Genomic DNA, 12657 nt, shown 5'->3' with positions numbered 1-12657 from the left:
TTCAAAAGCCATTATCATATTTAAGATTTTAACTTAGATTTTTATAAACTAAACTAGTTTTATGGCAGAGCATCTCCAAACATTACACCATGGATTCTCCACTTTCTGGAACTAAAAATCAAGATCTATGCATGAGATTAACTGGACAAGAGGCCAATTTCAGAGGGGACAAAGAATTTTCATTCTATTATGCTTCAAAATAAAAAAAGTCCTCATTATAGAATAATTTCACCCAATACTAAAACATACATGTTCTGTCCCAGCCATAAAAAGCAGGAAGGAAGTTGAGGATGACGCACAGTTGCATCACTCTGGGGGGAGCGCTGAGTAAGATTTTTTGTAAGAGAAATGAGCCCACTGCATCGATCCATTTAGAATTTGCTCATCCAAGCCTTTCTAGCCAGTTATCCCAAGCATGGGGATTGTTAATGTGTCTGTCCTTTGAGTGAGGTGTGAGAAGTAGGACACCACGCTATTTTGCCCTTATGTCACTTAGCTAAATAATGACAAAGGAGGTATGTGATAAGAGTCTACAAATATTTGAAAGGCATAAAACACCAAGAAATTGAAGCAGAAGCAATTGGATAGAACTGAGAATGGAAAATTTCAGATGGACTATCAGTAAAGACCTCTCTCAGATCTATTACTGAGGAACAGTCTCAAGGGAGTTTTGGAAGCCCCACTTGTCGCATATTTAAAACTAAGTACAAACATTTTGTAGAAAGACAGTACAGATAGTGCAAACATTTTGTAGAAAGTGGGGCTATGTGACCCAATATGTCTCTTCCATCTCAAGTTTCTACTATTGGTATGTCCTGAGGCAGAGATCAAAGTGGCTAGGAGGCCTTCAGCTAAATTCGTGGAAGACATCTTGTTAGATCGTTCATGAAATCACATCAAGTCAACGTTATGAGACGGAAGCAAAACTGAAAATTAAGTTTACAGTTATACAAGGATTTAAAAAGAATTGCAACAGCCAAGACCACAAAGAATTTAGCCTGTTATGAATAGAGAAGTGGCCACAGCTTGCCCAAGAAATTGAGCACACTGTCTGCACTTTTCCAGAAGCTGAAGCATGGTGCAGAAAACTAATTAAATCAACATGATTTTCATCAGTTTTGCCTGGTAACCACTTGCTTAGTTTGAAGTCAAGGTGGTACACAAAACACGAAAATGGTGAGAATGCACATTTTAAACATATACATACATACATACATATACAACTGATGCTCAAACATAAGGGAACCAGCTGTATCTTATTATATTTTAAGCTTCAACATATGGCAAAAGTTAATACTCTAGAGTGCCATTATGACAGATGCATTGATTGCTTACCAGCCAACCGACACATTTCATTATAAACTGTACAATTTACAGCAACTAAGAAGTTATTAATTCGGTTGAACTACACAATACTAACCAAAATAACAGATTAATGCATGCAAATGCAAATCACACAGCAAAAGTTATTTACCAGCGCTGTTTTTTGACCATTGCCCTGTCAGTGAATACACGGAAATCTCTTCCAAAGGTATCTCTGCTGGGTAGGAGCATGAGCAACCAAACATCGCATCATACATCAGATGCTCAGATCTATATAAAGGAATGTGCTCCACCAAAACAACCTCAGTTCCTTCTCCTCAATTGCTGAATTCTAATGACATGCATGTCTACATGGTATTTTGGAGCCTGTGGGAGCAAGACTCCGAGCCTCAGTTGACAGACTCAGGCCAGTGGGAAAATACCTGGATAGACAGCACTTTGAAGTTGTGGCTCAGGCTGGACCTTGGGCTCTGAAGCCCATACCTCCACAGCCTTCAGAGGGGGATCTTATGCCTGCAAGAACTGGCAGTCTAGATAAGATGCTACATAGTTCTATGCACCTCATATTCTACTGAGGAAGACCCTATTTAGATCTAGGTTTTCCTGGACTAGAGCTGTGAAAAACTGAATCTTTTTTTTTTGGGGGGGGGGGGGGGAGGAGGGGGAATCATTCTGAATTATGATAAAAAGCCAAAATTTAAACATTTTAACATACTGAAGTCAAGAAGTTTTGGTTCAATCACAATGTTTCCTTCAATAAATATGAAACATTGATTTATTTTCTGTAAAAAAAAAAAAAAAAAAAAAAAAAAAAAAAAAAAAGAATTAAAACTTTTTCTTCTGAAGATGTCAGAATAGAACACTGACACTTAGAGGGAAAATTTTTTTGACAATTTACCTCCCAAATGGAACGGTCATGGAAAGGTTTATGATTTTGTGAAAAATTTCTATTTTATCAATATGGCATTTTTCTGATGGAAAACTGTTTCATTGAAGATTTTCTGACTTTCTCCCAGACATCTTTCCCATAAGCTACAAAGAGCCTATTTGTCTTCTCTAAATAGAAAAACATTATCATCTGAATTGTGCAAATTACCTACCCAGGGTGGGAATAGGTCTGGGAAAGCTAGGGAGGAACAAGTACTGGCTGAGGTGGAAATCCGATATCACTTTTGGAATAACACTTGGGTGGGGTCTCAATCACTTTTTCTTTGCGGATCACAACAGAAAGTGGCATAGTCATTAAAGTCTGTAGTTCACTTATTTTCCTATAAGAGGCTATGGCAATTGGAAAAGCAGCCTTTAAAAGACTCACTCTAGGGAAATTTCCCTGAGAGGTTCAAAGGAAGGGCATATATTGGTTTCATAAAGCTCTTTGGTAGAGGGTGAATGCATTGATCAGGACTTTAAAAAAAAAAAAATCTAGCAACAGTGGATTGAAAAATATAAAAGTCTGCTTCAACATGTTGATAGTAAGTAGAGGGGCTGTTAGGTGTGTGACGAGAGGCTGCAGACAGCTATAAGCACTTTACACAGAAGACAGGCCAGAATTCCAGCAATTTTAGACTAAGATAGAATCAAATCTTTATCAGGCAACATTTTCAATCTTGGATGCTATTTTTGCCTGCAATACCTCACAGTAGAGATCTGTTCTTGAATGGGTTACAACTGACTGCATTTTGTCATCAGGAGTGGTAAGTAGTGGTTGGGTTATTATCCTCTGCATTGCAAGCTGACCATTTTAAAGCTGGTAATCTTGAGGGAGAGGCAATAAGGATCAGCTCTACGAAACAGTAATAATGTTAGTGCTGTGACAAAGTTCCTCCTCTACTTTGGTGGGTCCTGCGCTTATTGGCAGATTTGTTCACCTCAGTGATCTTCCCTTCTTGTGGAACCCACAGTCTGGGTCAGCTCCTCCTGTGTCCGATCAGGAGTTGGGAGGTTTGGGGTGAACCCACGCCCGCCCTCTACTCCGGGTTCCAGCCCAGGGCCCTGTGGATCACAGCTGTCTATAGTGCCTCCTGTAACAGCTGCATGACAGCTACAACTCCCTGGGCTACTTCCCCATGGCCTCCTCCAAACACCTTCTTTATCCTCACCACAGGACCTTCCTCCTGGTGTCTGATAACGCTTGTCCTCCTCAATCCTCCAGCAGTACACTCTCTCACTCTCAGCTCCTTGCCTTCTTGCTCCCAGCTCCTCACACACACTCCTTCTCCTCTGGATCCTCTCTGCCTGACTGGAGTGAGCTCCTTTTTAAACCCAGGTGCCCTGATTAGCCTGCCTTGATTGGCTGCAGGTGTTCTAATTAAAGTAGCTCTCTCTACTGCCTTCTAGAAAGATCTTAATTGGCTCCAGGTGCCTTGATTAACTGGAGCAACTGCCATTTGGTTACCAGGGATTTGTTTAGCCTGGGACTAACATACCTGTTTCTCAGTACTTTACTGTAGCCATCTGGCCTTGCCCCATCACAGTGCGGATTTAGGGGGGCTACAAGGCTACGTCTACACTACCATAGTAAGTCGACCTAAGTTACGCAACTCTAGCTACTTGAATAATGTAGCAGGAGTTGATGTAGCTTAGGCTGACTTACTGCAGTGTCTACACTGCATTGGGTTGATGGGAGAATCTCTCTCGTCAACTTACCTTACTCTTCTCATTCGGCATAGAGTACTATGGTTGACTGGAGAGCAATTTGTGGTTGATTTGGTGGGTTTTCACTAGACCTGCTAAATCGACTCACAGTGCATCTGTCTCCAGGGCACTGATACGGCAGTAGTGTAGACAGTACCCAAGAATGAGAATTGCTTTGTCTATCTGATCTTTCAAAAGACTGTGAGAAACACAAATATTTTGAAGGAAGGCACACGAGCTATGAACACCATCTCATGAGGAATGTGTCTGATAGGGATTTCTAGACTCTTCCGGCTCTGGTACAATACAAGAGGTATTTTGTGTTTGCTCGAAGTGAAGAGCTTGATATCTAGGTGGTCCCACTCTGGAAGAGGACATTGGTTAGTCTGTTTTAGAGACCACTCATGATAGATTTATGTCTGTCTGCTTAACTAGTTTCTGCGTGTAAGTTTTCTTCTCTTGTTTAGGTGGAGAACTGAATAGATATGATGTTTTATGTATCATAGCCACAAGGAGAGACTCAGTGATTATCTGTCAGGACATGTAATACTTCGATGTTGCAGTGATGAGAAGAAAGACCTTCAGGGCACAGAATACAGCCCTGAGTTATCAGATGTTTACACAGAGTGTCAAATGCCATGTGTTTCAGTGGCCAAGTACTTTGAGTTTTGGGTAACGTGCACCCCAGCCCAGCCTGGATTCATTAGTGATCCCTCAGAGTTTGAGGATGATTGTTAACCTTAAGATTCCGTCACAGGTATTTTTAGTAGAAGACAGGGACTGGTCATGAGTAATAAACAAAGAAACACAGAAGCCCGCAACCTGTCCGTCACTTTTACTAAAAATACTCTGGGAGACATGGGGGAAAACAGAGTGCCGCCATGGTTTGCCCCTGCTCCAGCCCCATCACTGCTCCAGCCCTAGCAGAAGTTGACCCAACTCAGGCTGGCTGCCACCCCCCGGGGGGCTCCTTTTGCTAACAGCTTCAGCAGCCCTGGGACTGACAGTTGTTCCAGCCCTGCTGAGAAGATGTCCCAGAAATCACGGAATCTGTGACCTCCATGACAGAATTGTATCCTTAATGATTGCCTTCCATAAAATGATAGCCAGTTATCACTGATGGATCCACAGGTGGCTAATGAGATGGATCCAGGATCCGCAGAACCAGTCACAACTGGGGCAGACATTTCCCAATGGATGCAGCTGATCTGTACTGTGGAGTCCAGCTGCAGTGCATTCTTTCCTTCTTTGCTTTTGTCTCTGTGTGATCTCAAAATACTGGAGTCCTTGTCCCAAGGTCCTTTTCCATATTGGTTGGTCTAGGGCTTGGGTCTCTCATGAGTTTATGTCAATACTACATTTCTTCATGTTGGCTCTGAGGGTGTCTTTGAAGCACTTTTTTTGCCCGCCCCTCGTCTGCTGGCAATGGTCCAATTGCGAGAACATGACCTGCTTTTGGAGATGATTTTCTGGCATTTGAAGAATATGACCAGCCTAAAGGAGTTGGTGGTAGATGATCATAGCTTCAATGCTGGAGGTTTTGGCTTGCGACAGAACACTCATGTTGGTGCATTGGTCATCCCACTTGACTCAGAAGATCTTCTGGAGGCACTGTTGATATCATCATTGAAGAACCTTGAAGTGTCTACTGTATGTGACCCAGGTTTTGGCACCATATGGTGCACCGAAAGTGGTGTTGAATTTCCTCACCAGTGTCAGCTCTCTGTAACAGATAGCTGTCAAGGTAACGGAAGTGTTTGACATTATCCCTGGGGGGAATTCTGTGTCATTGCACACATGCAGAATTCATGTGCTCTGCTGATTTTTTTCCTCTGCAGAAAATACGTTCTGCCAGAGAGGTGCTGCAGTTATGCCTTTCGCCCACCGGGGGATGCTGTGGTGCTAGAACAGCAGCAGCTGACTCACCGCTCACTGGCCATAGCAGATAGCAACCAGTACGGAGGAAGAGGTTACATTCCTCAAAGCTCCCTGCCTGGGGGGCCAGGTGAGGAGGCAAGAGAATATGGGGGCACAGAGAGAGTGGGACATACGGAGCTTCTGGGGGATCACAGAGTGGGGTTCAGAAGGGCTTGTGGAGGGACAGATTGAAGCAGTGGCTGAATGGGAGTCGGGGTGCAGGGACACATGGGGACGGGGGCTGGAGGGGCAGTACCACACAGGGACAGGGAGGACGGATGGCTGAATGGGGGCGCACCACCCCATAGGAACAGGGCTAGATGTGCTTGACTGATTGGGAGAAGCTAGGCTCAGCCAGGGTCTGATGGGAAGGCTCCCCAACTCCTTAACAATCCCTTCCTCCCCCCATCCCTACTCACACAAAAACACTGTTCCATGCTTCTCCCATCCACACCCTACGCCTCTTCAGGTTCACTCCCAAGGCTTCTTCCCCAGCAACTACTTCCCTCTCCCTCTGCTCCTCCATTACCCGGCTCCCCCAAGCCTTTGCACTGCTCCTGATGGGTGTGGGAAAAATGTTTCTATATTGTAGTTTAAATTAATTACTCAAAGTTCTGTATTAATATGCCTAGTAAGAAATCTATTAACCAAAAAACAGTTCCTGAATCTTTTTTGTTGTCTGTATTATTACATTTTGAATCATTTCCCCAAATTTCAAGGTCATTACTCCATATAGGTATCTTTGATGTCTCAGACTCACGAATACAGTCTTACCTGCTCCAGTTACTGCCTTGGATTTCCAGTGACGTTCTCTTTGCTTTACTCTTTGGAATGATATCCACTGAATTACCATCGGAATGGTAAAGACCTTGAAAAGCAGAAGCCCTTAGAAAAGTGTTCTGTTTTGGCCCTATACGTTTTCTTGTGTTGTATGGCACTGTGACATTTAATAGATGAGACTGTCAACTGATGAAAACTAAATTATTTTACAGAAATCTCACCTGTTAAACTATTAGGATATTGACTTGGCACAGCTGAAAACGAGGAAGAGGCTCCTCCAAAGGGGGTCATCCCCGAAGGTCCTCCAAATGGAGTCATGGAATGACTGTTAAAGTTAACTGATGGTCCCTTCATTGCAGGTGACTGTGTTGGTTGGAGAGAATCTGATCCATAATGGCTGATGTGGGAACTAACAAGTTCTGGAGGGCTATCAGTTCTATATTTCATAGTTGGACCTTTGTTCTCTTTGCTTTTAATGCACCCCATGGTTGCTTCTGCAGAGGAAAAAAAATAAATCATCTCACCGTTCATATATAGTTAATGTAGAAAACATGAAAAAGGCTTATTATAAATACTGATTAAGTACTGCTTAAAAAATTAAAAAGAAGGTGGTAGTTGGTTTTACAGCCACAGAAACTGCTGAAATTTCAACAGATAAATGCTGGAGAAAATAGTTAAGTTAGCTTGCTAGCGTACTTGGATTAGTAATGAAAAAAAGTTTTCTGGATGGAAAACTGCAGAATTCATAGAATCAATAGAAACTTACTTTTCCCCGAAATGCTAAACCCTGACAGCCCTTAATAAGAACATTTGGATATTCATCATTATGATTCCTCCCTGGGCTGTAAATTCTAAGGAGACAGAAAAAGTAGGAAGACAGGTAATGAAAAAAGAGTAGAGCCATAGGAAGACTTTTATATGAGATGAGACTCAACTTGAACCTCCATTCCCGAGGTGTTCATAACTTTGAGGTTCTACTGTATGCTAGCTGAAGCACTGATCTAACATGACAATTCCAGAGTTAAGAATTCTGTCTTAACTTCAGAAGTGGAAGTTTCCTTTAACATGAAATAATTAGCTGTCCACATCACTGAGAAATTTAGAGAAAATGACTGAAACCAGCAACAAATAGGAAGCATTTAATAAAAAATATAGTCTCTTTTCATTGACATCTATGGTTAATATTTCATGAATTTTTCTTCTATAGCTGGTCAAATAAGTTTAAAAACTGGAGTTCTTCCTTCAAGCAATTAATTGTGTACACGTTTTCTCATTTGCAATCATCCCTGATTTCTTCAATCATTAGATACATGCATCTGGAATAAACAAGTTCTAATCATTGCCCCAACCTATCTACTTTCAAATTTTTTTTCAAGTTGTGTGTGTATTAGTTCTCTTTTAATATTTTAATGACCTGATGAAAGACACTTCTGATTTTCTTCAAAACTAACTCTCAGGTCCTGGAATGGACAGTGCACACGTGACAGAGAAAGCACACAAAACTATGTTCTCTTTTCAATGCACATAAATTCCTATACATCAGTATAAGAATATTCACCAAATCACTTTGGTCTCTAACATCTGTGGTACTGTACTCGCTAATAAGAATAATATTAATAAAAAAAAGAGAGAGAGAGAGATCCAACCTAGCTGAATTATTGCAGTCTGCAAATAGAGTTTAAAAATTCTGCAGGGACGAACAAAACAAAAATATCACAGAAATGCCAGAATGTGTCCAAGGAGGTGGTTTTTTGTTTTTATTATAGTTAAAACCTAATCTGTTGATGTCTATATGTTACTAGAACAACCAAGTACAGGATCACATAAATGCATGACTTCAAGAGAAGTTAATGAGTTCAGCTGTTTAAAAACACCTTACAAAAGAAATCTGTAATATAGATCTGGAAGGCCCCTAATAGGTAACTCTCAATTAAGTTTAACCCAATGACAAACTCTTATTTATAACCTCTCCACTACGCTTGGACAATTGCATGCAGAAGGAAGTGAACCATCATATTTTGTCTGTCCGGATTCTCAGTGTGGTTTGTTGCCTAATCCTGAGGCCTACCCCCTTTAGTAGAGAATGTCTATTGCAACTTTTTTTTTTTTTTTTTTAAAGTGTACAGTATGAACCATACTGTACACTTGCGAAAGTGTGTTTTGCTAGCAGTACTTAACAAAATGATATATTAACTGGCTTGTAGCTATAAAGTTATACAAAGTCAGTGCTTCAAGAAGACAAATACACAATTTTTGTTTTCATAACTAATACTTCTGTAGATTAAAAAAAGACAGCAAAAGAAAAAGCTGCTGCATCCTCAAAACATACTGCGCCACTAAATCTCTCTCAGAGATGGTTCTGTCAAGTTTTTTACTCTAGTATCTGGCTAAAAAGCTAATAAGACTTCAGGACTAAAAAAAAGTTTGCTTGACTTAGTAAAACCTGCTGGATTCTGTCCAGAGCACTTGTACATTTGCCCAAATGTACAGTGTAAATGCTAATGTATGTTGTAATGACTATAAATAGCTTCTGTGACAAGCCTCATCAATTAAAATAGTGGCTAGTAATGAAAAGTACCATCATGTTATATTTGAACAGACTGCAGAAAGACTTATTGAGGATTTGAATTCATATTCAAAGGAACGCGGTAGATCCCCCTGCCTTTTGGTTCACTGTTAAGGTAATCTTTCTGAGGTTTAAGAGATTAACAACAGATATTCAATCGCCACTTCAAGGAAGCACCACATTCAGACACAAACAGACAAAGAAAATTCAAGAGCTCTACGTATAAAAATAAAAATCATCACATACTCCCCCCTTTAAAAACAAAACAGAAAAATGACAAAAGCCCTTGGTTTTAAAAGAATTAAACATACATGAAGACTTTCTACAATATACTGAGGGGGAAAGGAAGGTAGGGAAGTTGGAGAGAGAAACAATAGGCTTTTTTTAGTGTTTAGCTTTGTAATGCATTACTAGAGAAAGGAAAAATCCTGAACAGCGGGTCTGTAATGTGGGGATTTGGTTATTATAGTACAGTATGTGTTACTAAAAATTTACACAAATACTTGTTGGAAGCTGCTCTGGTTAACACCTCTTTTCTGCTGGTCTTACCAAGGATAATACAAAAATAGTTATATGAAGGATAGGTTTGCCAGTTACAATTTATGCCTCCCTTCCCGGGGCATTAAGTTTTTTCACCTCAGACCAAGGTTATTTTACAGATGAGATAAACAGACATGTGGAAGAAAGCACAAGATCTTTTGAAGTATAATTGTATAAATAAAAACTTGGCTCAAGTTATGTTTACACACGAAACCAACATCATTTACTAGGCTTCACAGAAATCTGACTAAGGATAAAGGCTTGACAGATTCCCAACCCTTGACTCCTTGGAGATAAGAGATGAATACCTATGATCCCATGGTACTGACTTGGTAATCAAGGGACAGTTTTCCAGGAAGCTATATTCTGAAGAAAAAGGACTAAAAATGTAGGTGTTCAATTCTGTTCTCTGACTAGAAAAGGGCCCAATTAGAATGATGTCCAAAAAGAGTATGAGAAATTGGCTGTGGGAAGGACTGAAAGAGATCAAGTAAGCCTCCCTGAGGGCCAACAGAAGAAAAACTGTTCTAGGAGACAGTTGACAAATGAGATTTTCGAGTTTCCATATTGAATTTTGCCCTTCTGATTGATTTGTCCAAATGGTTCACGTCAAATATATTTGCAAAGCAGCAAAACTACTTGGGAACTTGGTGATGGAAGATGGAGTATCCCTTGGTCTTTGTCCAAAGTGGAGTAGTTTGACAGGCTCAAAATATAAAGGCTATTTTTCCATCTTCTATTCTCTGACTTGTGCTTTGTTAGATTATGAAATGTTGGGGAAAATCAAACAACTATCTGTAGGCCTGAGTGATTAATTCTGTTGCATAGACCTTGCTGATTATCTCTGTCACCTACCTGTTCAAAGAAGGGGTGATTTCCTAGTTTGAAGAACCAATGAGAGCCACCATATCTCAAAGAATGCACTGGACAAGAAGCACTCCAAGTTTTTTGGCAGAACATCTTGACAACTTATCTAGTTTTCCGATTTCAATTTTTCTGTGTGGTCTAAGTCTTGTCTACAGAATCTAGCAGGGAAGGAGTCACAAAAGGAATGCCTACTTTTTTATTGTTTTTCATTCCTTCTTCTGATAGGAGAATCTTCCTGAAAATGTCTTTTGTTTCAAGAACTGCTTTTCCATTGGTTCTCTAGAACACTTGGCTCCCACAGTGCTTCAAAGGAGGCCATATTTGATGTTAAGGTTTGTACCAGAAATATCTTGGGAAGGGCTCACTTTTACATCTTTAGGACTGAAGGATAAAACTTCTGACAATTATTTAAGCTAACATAGCCAGAGCAAAGCAGGCTGAAAAGCCCTCAGAACAGCTGTTTCAATTTTTTCATAAGGTGATTCTACTCTGTGGTCTGCAAGGTTTTTTTGGGCAAAAAAAGTCACCTTTGGTATCCAAGCCTTCAGAGAATTACTGAGCATTCAACGGGCTGGCAACTGCTGTATGTAGTGAATGTAGATTTTAAGTAATTTGGGTGCGACACTGAATTTTTATAATGTGAGAGTCTCTTATGTTTGGTTCACTTGTGCCTACTCCGTTTTAAAAACATTCTTCTCCTTAGGGTCAAGAAGAATACAGAGTTTCCTCTTAGAAGGCATGCCAAAAAAGAAGGTTTTGTTCGTTGTTTTTTTATTTTAATTTCTTACTTTCCTCCTGATTCAGCATACACTTGGGTGCCTCTTACAGAGTGTGATTCTGAAGTGGTCCAGAGGGAAGCCTTTTTTTGGGTCTCTTTCTTTGTTACAATCTGAGCGCTTATTTGCTGATAACAAGGGAGAAGAGAATGACTTCTGTTCATACATTTCTCTGTTTCAGAGTGCCTAGAACTTCTCCCTCCGCCTCTTAATAATAGACTGACTCTATGCAGTCAATACAGAGCATATAACTTAATTCTCTCTCTTTTTTAAGGACACCTGAAGCTCCAAATTAGTATTGAAGGAAAAAGTCGTTATTAAAATTCTGTGTGATTATAAGAATAGAATATTTTTTACAATTCAAAATGCCACTAATATTCTGCAGGTTAGTCGAGTGGATCATCTAGATTTAATTAAAATCTGATTGTTTACTTTCACAAATTCAGCTCTACTGTCACTTGTTTGAGTGGAGACTGCTTGCTTACTGTATTGCAGGGCAAGCACAGGAACAGGTGGTTTCAGATGGTAGTAGTTGAAACTGATTTCATAAGGTAGGAGGGTGGTGCAGATTAAAAGAATGGGGGAAATCAAAGATCCCCGCTAAGAATGGCTAAAAACCTATGCTCCTAATTCTGGCTCTATTATAACATTCTACTAACTCCATCTAAAAGGTATATGTTTGGATATGAAAGGTGTTGCCTTTGCTATAAAAAGTGAAGAAGAACATACACATAAAAATGCACACTTCAAAGGATAAACACGGATTGTTTCTAGTCTTCACAACACTGGCATAATCTTTTGTCTTTACTTGAATTACATCACATGTAAATTATTTAATACACTTTAACTGGCAAATCATGAAATTTTCTAATTTCACTGTGACCAACCCATGAAATTTGAGACCATTCATTTACAGGTTCTCATCAGAATTAATTATAACAATATTAGCATAATACAACCACCACTTTAAATCCCCAGTCTATCGTTATGCAGCTGAAAATGGCATTGGGAAAGAGTGAAGACAGTGAGACAGGAGCACAAAAGAAGCCAGTGAAACAATGGATGGAATTTAACTACCAGAAGTTCTGTGATTAGTACAGCTAGTATTAAAGTGTGGTTCTACAGTGAAAAGTTACTGGAAAAACAGCACTGTTGGATCTGTTTTGGGGTGTCTCAGGTCAAAATCTGTTTAGTTTAACAGCAATACATATATTTTTCCCCTTCCTTACTTATAGCACTGTAAAAGCAACCAGG

At 40.0% G+C, this 12657-nt stretch overlaps 1 protein-coding gene across 2 annotated transcripts in view; it reads right to left on the bottom strand.

Moving 5' to 3' along the window:
* YES1 (YES proto-oncogene 1, Src family tyrosine kinase) overlaps nucleotides 1-12657 on the bottom strand; it is a 68977-nt gene that overhangs the window by 29087 nt on the left and 27233 nt on the right. For both annotated transcript variants that reach the window (XM_032792362.2, XM_032792361.2), the window contains exon 2: nucleotides 6876-7148. In XM_032792362.2, the coding sequence (XP_032648253.1) occupies nucleotides 6876-7140 (265 nt within the window). In that variant the 5' untranslated portion in view covers nucleotides 7141-7148. The remainder of the gene's footprint in view (nucleotides 1-6875; nucleotides 7149-12657) is intronic.

This window comes from Chelonoidis abingdonii, chromosome 2 (assembly GCF_003597395.2).
Source record: "Chelonoidis abingdonii isolate Lonesome George chromosome 2, CheloAbing_2.0, whole genome shotgun sequence".
NCBI lineage: Eukaryota > Metazoa > Chordata > Testudines > Testudinidae > Chelonoidis > Chelonoidis abingdonii.
Note: the sequence above shows the minus strand (reverse complement) of the source record. Positions and strands in the feature narration are given on the sequence as shown.